Source organism: Suricata suricatta, chromosome 1 (assembly GCF_006229205.1).
Source record: "Suricata suricatta isolate VVHF042 chromosome 1, meerkat_22Aug2017_6uvM2_HiC, whole genome shotgun sequence".
Classification (NCBI taxonomy): domain Eukaryota; kingdom Metazoa; phylum Chordata; class Mammalia; order Carnivora; family Herpestidae; genus Suricata; species Suricata suricatta.
Genome location: NC_043700.1, coordinates 64966258 through 64982585, shown reverse-complemented (window position 1 = coordinate 64982585; position 16328 = coordinate 64966258). Strand labels below are relative to the sequence as shown.

Sequence of the window (16328 nt, the reverse complement as noted above, 5' to 3'; positions counted from 1 at the left end):
AATGCTGACAGTGCCCCCTAAGGAATGGGGAAATTCTCCTAAGCACCATTAAATACAAATAAAAACTTAAAAAGTTCTTTTAGCATTTCTTAAGTTACTCTTTGCCTTCTCAGATTTTATGTTTGTACAAAAATTGCTATAAATGAAAATGATACAAGTCTAAGCAGCAGGAATTACATTTCTGACCAAGGGCTCACCGCCCAAGTTTACAAAAAAGATTATGAAGACCAAAAGCAATCAGTTATTTTTATTTAACCATAAATAAAATGCGTGTACTTTATATGTGACATATCTAAACCAGATAAGGGGATTCAGCGACAAATGACATTTCATTTAATAACTCAGGAGCAGAGTTGTACTGAGTGGAATGAGGGGCCGGACACCACACAGAAGGAACGTGAGGACTCCTTAGAGCTGTGTCTAAGGGCCGGAGCTGGACACAGAAATGAATGGAAGGCAAGGAAGAGGGGCGCATCTGAAGCGCTGACTGGCTGGCCTGTTTGGTGAAGGTGCCCTCTATCACTGGTAAAACCAGCAGGGTGCTCTGAGCCTTCAGTGGAGGGCCGAGGCTGCGTGTCTGATATGTGTCCATCAGGCAAAAAAAAAAAAAAAAAACCCTCACATACCTCCAAGGCCTCCATTTCAGATCACTGCTTCACTGCCCTTCTTCTAAGCACAGAATCTACCTCAGGTCTAAAGCACAAATCAAACATCATAGCAGAATCATGTGCAAAGGCAGAAACCAAGAGATCTTAAAAGCAGTATTAGAAAGGTTTCAGGCTTGAAGGAATGAGACAAGGGGTGGCCAAGATAGAATCTAGATCAGCCTGTTTCTGGGACAGAAGAGAGGGTGACTGGCAGGCCCTCCCATAGTAGTGGACGAATTTACATCCACAGACACCTTTCTTCCTCTGATTTTATACTGAATAGTCAACAAGCAAATTCCCAGTAAAATTGACTCAAGGAAGCTTCCTTTTAAAAAGAAATTTCTCATGGGGTGAGCATCCAACTTTGGCTCAGGTCATGATCTCACGGTTCTTGAGTTCAAGCCCTGCCTTGTGCTCCGTGCTGACAGCAACAGAGCAGAGCCTGCTTGGGATTCCCTCCCCCTCTCTCTATCCCTCCTCCACTCATGCACATGCTTGCTTGCTCTCTCTCTTTCACTCTCAAAATGAGTATATAGACTTTTAAAAAAAGTAGTAAAATAAGCAGATCAATATGAGAAAAACTCTAACAAGTGTTTTCGAACATTTTTATTCCAGTGTTTTAAAATGAACCTTCAGAGTAAGAATACATATCATCATAGTATTCAACTAGGACGTGTTTTGGCCACTCTGCAGGTACAGGGTGGACCCCGCCCAAAATTTGGTTTGAGTGTCAAGACTGATGACACCACACACATGCAAGAGGATATGAAAATATTTATCACTTACATAATGACACTCTCTGGTGAGAGTAGGATGGAGTTCCCAAGCTGGTCAGAAAATGACTTGAGAGGGGTGCCTGGGTGGCGTCAGACTAGCTCTGTTCATGATTTCATAGTTCGTGGGTTCAAGCCCCACCTCAGGCTCTGTGTTGGCAGCGCAGAGCCTGGAGCCTGCTTTGGATTCTGTGTCTCCATGCCCTTCTCTCTGCTCCTCCCCTTCTCACTAGTGCACATGTTTTCGCTCTCCTCAAATAAATAAACATTAAAAAAAACCAAAAAACCTTGAGAGAAGGAGAAAGGAGATGATCTTGATGGTTAAGGGGTAGTGCCAGGGTGAGGGATTCCACACATGGGTTGAACTTCCTACTGGTTCCAAAGGAGAGGGCCTTTAGGCTTTCTCATCACCTTGCCCAGATGTGAGGCAGACGAGGAAGGGGTTTGGGGGGAGAAGCTTTAAAGGTATCAGCATATCAGCAGTCAGACATAAAAAAATGGAGTCAGACTCTATTATTACAACATGGGTCACCATTGAATAATGCAAAATGACATCTCATTTGGATTTGAATTCTTCACTGACTTACCTGATAGAGTGCTTTGTAAAGGGTGGCAAGAGTCAAGGAGGATACCTCTTTGTGTGCTGTCTGTGTGGGGGAAAGGCTGTGGCATCCTAATGACCCTGCGTGTGTACATGTAGGCAAAGGCCTGAACTCCGCTCATGAGAATCTTGGCGGCACTGCTTGTGCTCCTCTGGGAACACGAAAATGGGAGGCCCTCTCCCACTCGCTTTCTGTCTCCCCTGGGAAGTTGTTGCGAAATCACATCTCCTCACCTCCAGGGTTCAGATAAGGCTTGGAGCCTTCTGCCCTGCCCACCTGAGACTAGAGGTGCAGACCAGAGAATTGCTGAGCTGTAGTCTACCACCTGCTCCCCGGCACCAGGCCCTCCCACGGCTCGGGGTGCAGGCAGCTGATCCCGTTTGTGTCAGTACTGTCCTTTTTGGCGTGAGAGGCAGGGATCATGAGGGACTGGCACTTTTGGTTTATTTTTCTTCCCACAGACTATGTAAGAAACTGTCCCAATTTAAAAATGTCTTGTTAATCATTACTGTCAAGTCTTTACTTTAGGCTTTGCCTTGCCTTCTGTATGTGAATCGGCAGTCTGTAATGTAGCTTGGACAGAACTCCGTTTCTTCATTTCTTTATACTTCTCATATTTCAAGTCAGACCTTTGGTTATTCCCCAGGAATGAATATTTATCTTCAGTTTCACAGATTTGCTGACTCTTTCACTTTAGCTGTTTCCTTTCTACATTTGCATTCTTATTACCTGTTTAAGAAAAATTTGAACAAAAAAGTAATGCAGATAGCATCCTAAACTATAAAGGGATCTAGAATAATTGTAACCAAAGAAGTGTGATACAGTTATGGAGAGGTTTTAAAGGTTTATTAAAAGAAGACCTAAGTGAATGGAGGAGGAGAGAGATAAAGTTTCGTAAATAAGTATAGATTCAGTGTAATTTTATTAAAATTCCTTGTGTAGCCAGATAAAATAACTCTTATTTATATAGAAGAGCAAAGAACCAAGAGAGTTTTTATACCTCCTAAAAGTCTTTATAGACATTTCCCGCTTACACTGCAGACTATGGGTTAAAAGACATAGAAAGGTTAATTAACTTGGTGCATAATTGTAGAGACTTGATCACCAAGGCTGGGCTAGAGATTATATCCTAGGTAAGGAATTAAAATTTAAGGTGTTTTTTAATGAAATATCATTCAGTGCTAAAAAGGAATGAGCTCCCAAACCGTGACAAAATATGAGGGAAACTTAAATCGTATTGCTAAGTATAGGGAGCCAATCTGAGAAGGCTGCCTACTGCAGGAGTTCAACTGTATGACATCTGGAATAGGCAAAACCACAGAGACAGTAGAAAGATCAGCTGTTTCCAGGACTGGGGACAGGGGCAGGGAGGGATGAGTAGATGGAGCACAGAGGTTTTTAGGGCATTGAAAATATTTTGATTGATTCTGTAGTAGAAGGTACATGTGAGTACATATTTGTTCGAAATCACAGAAAGTACAACACTAAGAGTGAAGTCTGTGGTGACGTATGGATTCTGGGTGATGATTATGTTTCAGTGTTAGTTCATCAGCTGTATCACGTCTACCACTCTGGTGAGGATGTTGATCATGGGGCAGGCTCTGTGTAGTGAGAGCAGGGGCTGTATGGAGGGAGCTCTGTACCTTCCATCAAGTTTTGCTGTGAACCTAAAGCTGCCTAAAGAAATAAAGTCTATTTTTAAAAATTAAAGTGTTTGGGGGCACCTGGATGGCTCAGTTGGTTGAGCATCAGACTTCAGCTCAGGTCATGATCTCGCGGTTCTTGAGTTCAAGCCAGGCTCACTGCTGTCAGCATCGATCATTTGTTCCTCTCTCTTTCTGCCCCTCCCTGGCTCACACTCTTTCAAAAAAAAAAAAAAATTAAGGTGTTTTGAAATCGTGATGGTGAGGACATTTTTCTTTGTCTTTTCACTGAGGGAACCTGATAGGACTTTTATTAAAACTTAGAACACCTGGGATGCTTTTGAGGATCCCCATATAGTCTTAAAATCACTCTTTGGTTCAGTAACTACAATGTATTAACTAAAATTTGATTTTCCAATTCATTTGGTTTACTGAAAATGGCTTTTTCCTATCGGACAATAATCACAGATCTATTAGTTGACCTTTAAAAATGCTTCTGTTCCATTTTAGTGAGAAATACAATTGCTACACTTTAGGGAAGTTCAAGCAAGAACTCTAAGAGAAGGACTGTCAGTGTGACAGTACAATAGATGGTTACTATGTTTGGATGTAGCACCCTCCGTGTCAAGTATAAAGTGTTCATGGTCATGGTCAGAGCTCTACCACTGCAGTCCACCACCTCTGCCACCTCCACTGCCGCCACTACCACCACAGAACAACAACAACAACAACAATAAGAATTTTTTGAAATGAAGATAGGAGGAAAAAGAGAAAATCCAAATGCTGTGTATACGGCTTTGGCCACAGGAAACTTTTTAACAAATTCAGACTTTGAATTCTCTGTAGAAATTTGTTTCTCTAATGCTTTGTGTCTGTCATAATTATCAATTGAGACAGACGTCATTGTTCTTCCCATAACCATTTGCTCACTCTTCAGGCAGCAACATTTCTTGAGCCTCTTATGTGCCAGGCGTTTTTGTAGGATATGATCCCTTATCTCATAGAGTTTATATTCAATAGAGGACACACAGATAACAGATAGTAAAATGTAGGTAAGCACTTACACTGAGGACAAATAAAACATACGGGGTGCTCATGGGAGGCCTCTCCAAGGAGGTGAAGTTTGCAGCTGACTGGATTGCTGGTGGTTACAGGCTCCATGAATCAGAGCAAAGAGCGTTTAGGCATGGGAACAGCGAGTGCAGACACCTAGAGTGGATACAGGCTTGGGAGCTTTGCGTGTTAGGAATAGCAGGGAGGCTGGAGTGTGGTAAGGGGCCTGGTGTAAGATGCGCCCGGAGAGGAAATGAGGGGCCTGATCACGTTAACACACACACACACACACACACACATATATATATTTTATTACTATGATGGGGTTGTTTCCAATACACATAGACCAGTGTCAGTCCAAGCTGCAGAAGAGACGGAAGAGTCTAGCCAACTATCAAATGCATTAAATGTTAATGGAACAGATACCTGAGCCCACCCTTTTCTCATGAAAATGGCAGTGAGTTGTTGGCCAAAAATTAGGCCTGTTCTTCCATTTCAGAGTAATTAACTGAGTTTATAGCTTCCTATGGTATGTGATCGACAATGATATACCGCAGTACTTTAACACAGAAATCATATTAAATAGTATTAATGTATTTTGATAAGGAGGTGCTTAATAGCACTAAGCCAGCACTTTAGCTTAATGTTTCATTCGTATACCATAAACATTTTTATTCAGTATTTTGTCATGAGAAAAGGATTATTTTCTTCTGTTTTCTATTTTAATTTTTTCCTTCTCTTTAATGTGTCTGTTACAAGTCCTAGGTTGTTTTCATAATTAACTAATCAGAGCTACTAATGTTTTAGTACTCCAAAATGTCATATACTTAGCTTTCCTGTTCCAAGAATTATCAGAGGGAGTTAATAGCCAGCATTTATTGTGGGGACTAAGTATTTTACATGTATTGATTTGTTTTATTCTCACAGGAACCTTATGAAATAGGTCAGTGCCTTTCAGATTTTCTTTTGTCTGCAGTTCATGCTAATTAGTGCATTTTATGTTATCCAGTAACAAACATCTTTATATATAAAAAAGTTTCATCAGTTAATAATTACCATTGTAATATACTCTTGTTGTTTTTTTCTTTTTAGTTTATTATTTTTTTAAGTATATGTATTTTGAGAGAGAATGCACAAGCAGGGGACAGGTAGAGAGAGAGAAAGAGAGAGAGAGTCCCAAGCAGGCTCTTCACTGTCAACACAGAGTCCAGTGCAGGGCTCAATCTCACAAACTATGAGATCATGACCTAAGTCAAAATCAAGAGTCAGACGCTTAGCCAAATGAGCCACCCAGGCTCCTTTTTTTCTTTTCTTTCTTTTTTTTTTTTTTAATGTTGGTGTCAGTTCACTAAATAATTCACAACCCACTAGCAGATTGCAGTTCTCATGAAAAAATACTGAGGTGTGGTACTTTACTGTCCTCATTTTACAGATGAGGAAGCTAATAGGTTGAGTAAACTGCCCAAGTGTTATAACTGGTGAGTAGCAGAGGTAGGACTTGAACCAGGAGCCTGGGCTTTTACTCAGTTTACTAAACTGAATTGTACAGCAATACATTTAATTTCCAGAATAAATTTGGCCCTCAGAGTCATCCCCATCTTGCTTCTGTGACAGGGAAAAAAAAATGTTTATAAAACAAGTACTACCCCTTGGTCCTGTCCTCTACCTGCCAAGAAGTTGAATTGATCAGCATAAGTCAGGGAGAGAGACAGGGGACCTTGAAGATTTAGGAATAGGAATGAAGAGCTTACGTACCTTATAGGGGACTTTTAGAACTTGAAGATGGGGCACAAATGTCTACTTGGGATTTTTTATTAAGTAATTTTGTGTGATTTTGAAGAAAAACTCTCTTTTGTCTCCCTTAAAAATTCTCAGGAAAATTACTCACCACTCATATTTCAAATACGGATCTGATCTTGGACAGTTACGTCCAGCCTCGGGTGAAGCTAGGTCAGAACAAAGGCAACCTGTTGGGGCCAGCCAGTCTGAGTTACACTTACTCACTAACGATTTATTGATTGCCTGCTGTGTTCAAAGAGCTGTCCTGTACGCAAGGGATGCAAAGATGATTTAGATCTACCAAACACATTTATTATGAATATTGACTAGATTAGAAGAAAACCTTGTCACGCACCTCTGCTGTGGAAAGAACCTTGAGTCATTTTGCATCTACTTTTGTAGCCTGACAAGTTCACTGCCATTCACGTAGACTTGAAACTCCATGCAGGCGGATGTGTGTCTGTCTTGTCCGCTAGTGTATCCCAGTTGCCTAGCACAACACCTGGCACGTTCTACACACTCCAGCATTTGCTTATTGATTATCGTCTAACAGCCAAGTAACTCCTGGGGTATTTAAGAAATCAGGTCAGGGAGTTAGGTTATTTACATCTGCCTATAAGAGCGTAAATTAAAATGTAAAACTTTACATGGGAAATGCCTTATCAAGTGATATCCATGAGCATAATATATCATGTGTCCTGAAATCAGTTTCCTTTGTCCTGTGATTTGCTTCTGAAAACATTGGCCGGCTTTCAACATAGCACCCCATTTTCTTTTCCACTGGACTGACTTTTCAACGTCTTAATTCCTTAGCCCAGGAGAGTAAAAGGAAAAAAGTCCATCTTCTTTCATTTTCCAAATGAGTAGACATCTATCAAGCAGCTCTGCTTTGTAAGAATGCCTTTGCCTACCCTGAAAGGGACAGGTCCCTCCCTGCCTGTTAAAGAAGTCTGACATGTCAGCCCACACTGAGAGCCTAAGTGCAGGCATTTAATACTTTGCAGCAAAAAGAAGCAGAGAGCTCTGAGGCAGACAAGTAATCCAAGCAGAAAATATATCTAAGACTAGAGGTTGCTTTTTCACAGCCAAGGAAGTGGGGATGGGGAGCTGGTTGCTGGAGGGAAGGAGCATAAATAAGTATCGTGTATTTGAAGATAGGAGATGGGAGAGAGGATACTATGTGGAGGAACTAATTATTTACCTAGATTTCATCTCAAAATAGAAAATGAAGAAGTAGTTAAGAGGGGAAAAATAGATGTCCATAAACACTGTATATGACATTAGTTATCAGGTAACAATATAACAATCATGCTGTGTGGACCATTGTATCAGAAATCTGCAATCACATTCTGACTGGTATTATGTTGCCTTTTTAATGTGGGGCCTGGTATTGATGCATTTGCTATGTCTGTGATCCCTATTTTTTAGATTTATTTTCCTTTTTAAAGGATGTTTTCTTTGTAAGAGAGACATTATAGTCTCCCCCTGCTGGATATGGCTGGTAGAACTTAAAAATTTAGGTCACTTGGCACGTGTGTTTTTATGTAGCTATGTGAGCATTCATTTACCTGGACTTGCAACTTTCAAATTTTCTTCCCCACAGCCTCACTGAGCAGCCTTCTGATTACGCCTTTTCCGTCTCCAAGCTCTTCCACATCCTCTTCCAGCAGTTACCAGCGCCGCTGGCTTCGAAGTCAGACAACAAGTTTGGAAAATGGCATCATTCCAAGGAGGTGAGTTGCGAGTTTGCGCTTGCTGAGAAAGGTACTAATTGTAGGCAGCTTGAAAACTGGCAGGACTTACCTGTGTCAGTGGAAGAAGAACTAAGCCTTCTTGATAAGCCTCAGCTCAGGCTGAAAATTTGTAAGTGATAAGTTTTATAAAAAAAAGAATAAATATAAAAGCCAAACAACAATCTGGCTTGGAAGATACTAGGAAATGTCTGGGTTGTTGTGCCATGGAAGAGCTAGACTTGGTGTTAATTTAAAGTGAGTCTTTTCTCTCGAATTGGCTGCCTTCCAGACATAACTCTCGTGAGTTAGAGTGGTGGAGTAAATCTCCTTGCCTTACGGGAACACCAGTGTGGTCTTCGAAAACCTGTGAATTCAAGGATTGGGACATACTCTTTTCATAAAATTTAAATTCTTAAACTAAATGATCACGAATCTGATTATAAAGATGGCATCAAGGTATATTCTGCCTTCATTACAGTTGAATTTTAGATCTACAGTTGTTTTGCAAAATATGCATTTTTGGCTCATTATGATGTTACATCAGTAGCTTCCACCTTCTTCCTACAACCCAAAACCTTAAAGGAAATTGACGTAGGTTGCACCTATAAAAATTCATATGTAAGTTAGTTGATTTAGTGAGTTGGTTAGTAATCACCATGTGTGGGGATCTGTGAAGGTATAAAGATGATTCAGTTACATGCCTGCATTTGTGGACTACTAGTATAGTGTGTTGACTAGTGGGGAAGATGATATGCACATACATAATGGCATAAAGATATTAAACTGTAGGGCCGCCTGAGTGGCTTAGTCAGTTAAGCGTCCAACTCTTGATTTTGGCTCAGGTCATGATCTCATAGTTCTTGAGTTCGAGCCCCATACTGGGCTCTGTGCTGACAATATGAAGCCTGCTTGGGATTCTCTCTCTCTCTCTCTCTCTCTCTCTCTCTCTCTCTCTCTCTCTCTCTCTCTCCCCCCCCCTCTCTCCCTCCCTCCCTCCCTCCCTCCCTCCCCTCCACCTTCTACCCTGCTCATGCATGCACTCTCTCAAAATAGACAATAAAAAATATTTAATAAAAGATGTTAAACTATAAATGCCACAGGCAGGGCATAAAGCACTTTGGGACTCAGAGGAGGGAGAGGACACCTGCTGGTGGTCGTGAGGACATGAGAGAGCCATGCACGGAGGAGATGGCATTTGAAGAACAAGCTGAGAGATGGGATCAGGGTGTGTGTGTAGCACATGCTAGGCGGCTTCCCTCTCTTCTGTTATCCTCAAAATCCTAGCAAGCTCAACCAAGAGAAAAACATAGCTGCCTCCCTCCCTGAGGAACTGTTTTGTGGTTGGTTGACTTTGGTGTGAGGACCAGTCCTAGCTCTGGCACTCACTAGGTGTACATGACAATGAATTATTCTGGATTCAACATGTGGCTTTGGGATCTGCATGATTTGGACTAGTACCAGCCTCACGGTGTTGCTGGGAGAGTTAAGTAAGATACGGCAAGTCACCTCAAGCTAGCACAAGACATGGTCAAGAAAGTACTGGTCAGGGTGACTTACTTACAGTTACTGCCATTATCGTCATTACCGTCACTCCAGTTGTCAAGAGAAGGCATCCCATCGCCCTCACTGCTGCTACAGCAGCTTCTGTGATTGACGAAACGACAGGTCTTAAGAGCCTTCCACTCTTTAAAAAAATTTTTTTTAATGTTTAATTTTGAGAGAGAGACCAAGTGTGAGTGGGCAGGGCAGAGAGACACGCACAGAATCGGAAGCAGGCTCTAGGCTCTGAGCTGTCAGCACAGAGTCCTATGTGGGACTCGAACTCACAAACCACGAGATGATGACCTGAGCCGAAGTCGGATTAAATGTAAAGTTGAATAGCATTCTCCAACCCACTCCTCTGAAAATTCTTCAACATTCTAATTTAATTGAGATCTGGCTTTGGAAACTAAAGACTCTCTAAGGAGTTTATACCTAAAATAAGTATCTTTGGTTCAAAAATGAAAATGCCACCCAGGGTGCCTGGGTGGCTCAGTTGCTTGAGTGTCCAACTATAGATTTTGGTTCAGGTCATGATCCCAGGGTCATGAGGTTGAGACCTGCATCAGGCTCTGTGCTAAGCATGGAGCTTACTTGGGATTCTCTCTCTCCCTCTCCCTTTGCCTCTCTCCTCTGCTCTCCTTTTCTCTCTCTCTCTCTCTCTCAAAATTAAAAAAAAAAAAAAGAAAATGTAGGACCCCTTTGTTCAAAAAATAGGGAAAAGTACTATTAAAGGAACTAAAACGTAAAGGTTTTAAAAATTATTTTATTTATAAAATATAATAGGAATAATAGCAAAATAGGAGGAAACAAACTATAAATTGCAAAAATAATATTTTGGCATCATAATTTTACATAATAATGCTATATCTTGATTCATTATGACTTTTCTGGCTCGCTTTTCTATATTCATTTGTCAGGTTATCAAAATTTATACTTTTTAGCAACTTCGCTTTCAATTAATATAATTGAAAGCAGCATTAGTCACTCTTGGCAAATGCGAGATGGCAAATGATTTTTGATAAGTTTTTATTTTGAGAAAGATATTTCTCCTGATGTAACTGTTACTGGAACTTTATGTGTTATAAAAACATTGGATTAAGTTTCTGATAATCTTTCAAAATATAAATTTCAGTGCATCCAGATCTGATGATTCTTGTGGAACAGCTTTTCTAAAAATATTTAATGTTTCACACAAATCCACTTTCTATAAGACTGAATTTGATTTTAAATGTAAATTTATACAAAGATATTTTAATGTCTCCTCTCACCTTTTCTGTAACTCATGAAGGTCTTATAAGAAACTGAAAGTGTCTTCATGAGTTGTATATAAGTCAAAATGACTTTTTTATTCTATCATTGCATCTTCAGTTGTAAGGAAAAGTTATTTTATTAAAAATTTTTTTAACATTTATTTATTTTTGAGAGACAGGGAGTGACTGAGTGTAGAGCGAGAGGGAGAAACAGAGTCTGAAGCAGGCTCCAGGCTCTGAGCTGTCAGCTTAGAGCCCAATATGGGCCTCAAACCCACAAGTCACGAGATCATGACCTGAACCAGAGTCAGAGGCTTAACCAACGGAGCCACTCAGGTGCTCCAGGAAAATTAATTTTCAGTGGGCTTTCTTATTAATAATTTGTTTATCTGAAGCTTCATATGAAAAAAAATGGTTTTTTTTTCCTCTGGTGCAAATATCTTTACAATTTCTATTTCTATGTCTGTAGATACTTACTTTGTAATGTTGCAGTAGTTTTCAAAACCATAGATGGTAAACTCTGAAGAATTCCTATTACTCCTGGGTGTGCTTTATTGCAGTGTCCACTGTGGACCCTTTGTGATAATTCACCATCTTGGGTCTTGGGTCAGAGTTAAATATTTGTGCAGACTCTCCAGAGACAGATCCTGATGTTGGATAGGCAAGCTGGCCTCACACCATGGGTCATGGCACTACCCAGGCCCCTTCTCTCTCTTGTGGCTGTGGTTGCTGCTGCTGCTGCTGCTGCCGCCGCCACAACCACCGGTCTAGGCCCAGGTCCCAGGCTTGCTGCGCTGGGGCCTCCTGTTATCCTGGACTGCTCAGACACGTGGGCGTGCGCCTGACTGGCTCAGCATCTGGGTTGCATGCCCTGAGGCCTGAGCCCACCGTGCACTCTGCACTCTGGTGTCTTCACTGCTCACTCACAAGCTTCATTGTCCCATCAGACTTTACCTGTAGATCGTAAGCTCAAAGATAAAATTCCTAAGAATTCAAGATGGCAACTACAAAACATTAAAGCAAGCCTGGGCCCCATCTGTGAACAGGGCTCTATGTAAGTGGGGTCTCACCCATGTGCCCATGAATCTGGCACACAGAACGTAAATGCGGGCTGGCATTTTAATTAATCGCTGTGCCTGTGAAGATCCTTCATTTAAGATATTGCAGTTGATTTGTTACTTTTGGCAGGAACAGAGGTAGGAAAATTAGTTTTTTATGCTAGGCAGGAGAACAGTGGATACCAAAAATAAGATTGCCTCCTGCTTTGAGAGAAAATTCACAGGAATCAAAAACTTCCTAAGATTTAAAGATAGAAAAGATGACCTCACAGTCCTTACCAGTTGACTCCACACTGGATACACATGTCTCCAGGCCCCCTGTTGTGCTGGGTGGTGGATTTTGGTTACTGGTTGGGGAGTCAGGCTTGGGCGATTACCAGCTGGTGGGGAAGTATGCCTGTAACAGAAGAGATACTGCACAGATTTCATCCCTTAGTGAAGCTCCTGAAACCTTAAAGGGCTGAGGTATTAAATATCCCAGAAGAGCTTTTGATTTGAACCATTCAATTGAACCAACCATATAAAGTTGCTATAGGTTTATTCTCCGACCTACAAAAACGGCAGTTTCATATGTTCCATTATAACATATAGCTTCAGATTAAATTCAAAGCTGCCAAAAACAATTAGACTAAGAATCTTTCTGTTCTTGAAGCAAGTTGACGAATCACTCTGCCTCAGTTTCCACATTTGCAAAAAGATCTGTGTACCTTACGTTGTGATTTGAGGGTGAGAAGATATGATGAAGTATTTGGGTACATGCTCAAATGTTTTAAAACATTCTGAAATGTTCTTTCATTGTGGAATAATTTAAAAAATATAATTATAGTACTGTGTGATCTGAGTTGCGCAGTCCATCTAAGACTACAGAATGAAACTCTGTTGCCTCAGAATCCAGGAATCCAGTGGAGAGAGGGACACCTGGGTGGCTGAGTCGATTAAGCATCTGATTCTTTTTTCTTTCCTTTTTTACATTTTTAGAAAATGTTTTTATTTATTTTTGAGAGAGAGAGAGAGAGAGAGAGAGAGAGAGTGTGTGTGTGTGTGTGTGTGTGTGCGCGCACGCATACGCGTACTCGAGTGGGGGAGGGGCAGAGAGAGAGAGGGAGACACAGAATCTGAAGCAGACTCAGAGCCTGACATAGGGCTTGAACTCTTGAAACTGTGAGATCATGACCTGAACCAAAGTTGGACACTGAATTGACTGAGCCACCCATGAGCCCCAAGCATCTGATTCTTGATTTCGGTTCAGGTCATGACCTTAGGGTCACGAAATGGAGCCTGAGTAGGGCTCTACACTGGTCATGGAGCCTGCTTAAGATTCTCTCTCCCCCTCTACTCTTCACCACTCCTCCCCCACAAAAGAAAGAATTCAGTAGAGAGAATCGATGAAGCAAGTAAGAGCCACCCAGGCTATTGTAGCTGTGGAAGTTTTTCAGAAATTCAGTAGGTGGCACTCTCTGCTATGTTAAAACACAGTTGGCTATTGTTTATAAGGTAGAGATGAAGATGATGCATAAAACCGCATAGGATTAAATATTTATTACAATTTTATTATTAAGGACCACATCGGCCAAAGATGAATGGACTGAAATGGTCATTTTACTTTGGGAGAAGAAGAGAAATAGGAGATGCTAGACAAAAAAAAGAGAGTAAAGAAAAAGAAAGGGTTGTAAGGAAGTGTTGGTGAAAATAATCTCAGAACTTCCTATATAAAATAGAAATAAACTGGTGCAAAAAACAAAGTTATAATACAGGTACTTTGGAAAAGGAGAATATTTACTGTATGAAATTTCTTTGAAATTAAGAAAATTCTAAGACAGGGTCTTTTTTTTTTTATGAGCTGATTGATTCAAATCTAGGGATTTTTCAGAGAAAACAGTCGATGATTTATTATAATGCACACGGCTTGCTAGTGGCGTGTCTGTTAGTGAATGCCTATTGCTGGCTCATCAAACACATCTGCATCTCTGGGATCTTGATTGAAGTTGAGAGAAACAATAGCATCTCTCTCCTGAGGTTAGAGCCACAGGTCCATCCCCTTTCCTTTAAAGTTAAATGGCTTTCCTGACCAAAAACCTTTTGACGTATGCATGTTTTCAGAGATATGGATAGGTTCAAAATCACAGGAGCCTTGTAGGCTAGGAGTAGTTTAAGATCAAGAGTATGTAGGCCAACTGCCTTGAATGCTGCCAAGCATAAGTAATTGTTTTGTTGTGATTTGTAGTAAAGAAAATGGAAGGAGTACTTTCCCACATTCAGCAGAGATATGAGACTGAATGGTGAAGTCAGTGAGCAAGGGAGAGTTTATTGCATACTTCGGTGTGCCATATTCAAGGCTCTTTCGTTTGCAATATATTATGTCCTTTGCTTTTGGTATCTTTGTAGAAAAAAATTATTTTCACTTTTGCTGTTAGTAACTATGTGGTACTTACGCTGTTTTTTCAGAATAGTTAAATAAGAGGTTCAGGCCATATTTGTGAGTCTTACCCCTTAAGACAAATTGAGTATATATTCATAATTTATTGGTGCTGATTCTCTTATCATAGAAGCAGAGTCTCTCAAAAGAACCTTAAGTTGTTTTTCTGTTTGTTTTTTTGTATGCTCACAAATAATTTTTATTTTATTTTTATTTTTTTAATATAACACTATTTTTTTAACATGCAATTATTTTCCATCATTTACAGTACAGTAGTTACAATGACACTCCAAACAGAAAAGCAAAGTAAAACATCAAAACCCCAACTTCTATTTCATGTAATTAGACTTATACAGAAATTAGAAGGTTAAGTAACAACTAGTTAATCACCTAATTTCACAGCTATCTGAAGTGGCGATTGTTATATAGCAGCTTATCTATGATACATTCAAGATAAATGATACAATTTATTACTTGCCCATAAGCTAAAACACAGCCTGCTTAATACCTTTCCTTAAATTCCACCTCTATACTACAATATATTTGAGGTCCATGCAAAAAGTAGCTACCTTTTATGTAGGAAATGGATGTTTTGTTTTTTAACAATTTAACTACACAGGGGTGCCTGGGTGCCTCAGTTGGTTGAACATCTGACTTCAGGTCAGGTCATGATTCCATGGTTTGTGGGTTTGAGCCCCACATCAGGCGGGCACTGTGCTGACAGCTCAGAGCCTGGAGCCTGCTTCAGATTCTGTGTCTCCCACTCTATCATCCCCTCCCCCACTCATTCTCATTCTCTCTCTCTCTCAAAGATAAACATTAAATTTTTTTTTTTAAAGAATTTAACTACACAGAAGAGAGAGAGGTCTTTCTGCTTGTGGGATTTCCCAGAGAATTTAATCAATTGCATGGCTTAATCTGAGCATTTACTGGAGTAACTTCATGTAATGGATTTAATAGCCTTGGGAAAGTCAGCCTCAACTACCAGTACATTTCCAAACATGACGCATTAGTTAAACAGAATACCACAGGATCATTTCCCTTCTCATGTTCTTATCTTTTGCTATCTGTCAACCAAAACAAAGGGCCTCTGTTTTGAGTGACCATTTGCATCTCGCCTCTTCCTAAATACCACCACTCTGATGTAAAATAATCCAAGGGAAAAAGTCTAAGAGTCTAACAAGAGGATACTTAAGGTTACTTTTAGTTTTTTTTTAAGTTTCTTTTCATGTTAAAAAATACCATGTGGTAAGTTGAGGTTTTCATTTTTCATGACAGAGAATTGGAGAGAAGAATGAATTGCATGCAGATAAAATTCTTTGTTAAGACTCGGAGTTTTAGCTTTTTGAATGGCATCCCCTGGTCTTGCAGTTTATCTTCAATGTGATTCTTTGACGCATGGCCAACTTTTCAAACTTACTGTTCCTGCAGGTCAACTGATGAGACATTTAGCCTGGCCGAAGAAACCTGTAGTTCTAATCCGGCCATAGTTCGGAGGAAGAAGATTGCCATAAGCATTATCTTTTCTCTGTGTGAGAAGGAAGAAGCACAAAGGAATTTCCAGGACTTCTTTTTTTCTCATTTTCCCCTATTTGAGTCTCACATGAACAGGCTGAAGAGTGCAATTGAAAAGGTAAGAAGAATGTAATCTTGGGCACCTGGCTGGCTCAGTCAGTAGAACATGCAACTCTTGATTTCAGCGTTGTGAGTTCAAGACCCATGTTGTTAAGATATTAAAAATAATATCTTAAAAAAAGACTGTAGTGTCAAATAGAGAAGTGATTATGATGGGGTAGAATCTCATGGTTTATGATCAAGATCACTTAAAAAAA

The 16328-nt window shown here is 40.3% G+C and overlaps 1 protein-coding gene across 6 annotated transcripts in view; it reads left to right on the top strand.

The window, feature by feature from the left end:
* The window catches only part of FNIP2 (folliculin interacting protein 2), a 132700-nt gene that overhangs the window by 78897 nt on the left and 37475 nt on the right, over positions 1–16328 (top strand). For all 6 annotated transcript variants that reach the window (XM_029939448.1, XM_029939432.1, XM_029939457.1 and 3 more), the window contains 2 exons: positions 8101–8230; positions 15928–16129. In XM_029939448.1, the coding sequence (XP_029795308.1) occupies positions 8101–8230; positions 15928–16129 (332 nt within the window). The remainder of the gene's footprint in view (positions 1–8100; positions 8231–15927; positions 16130–16328) is intronic.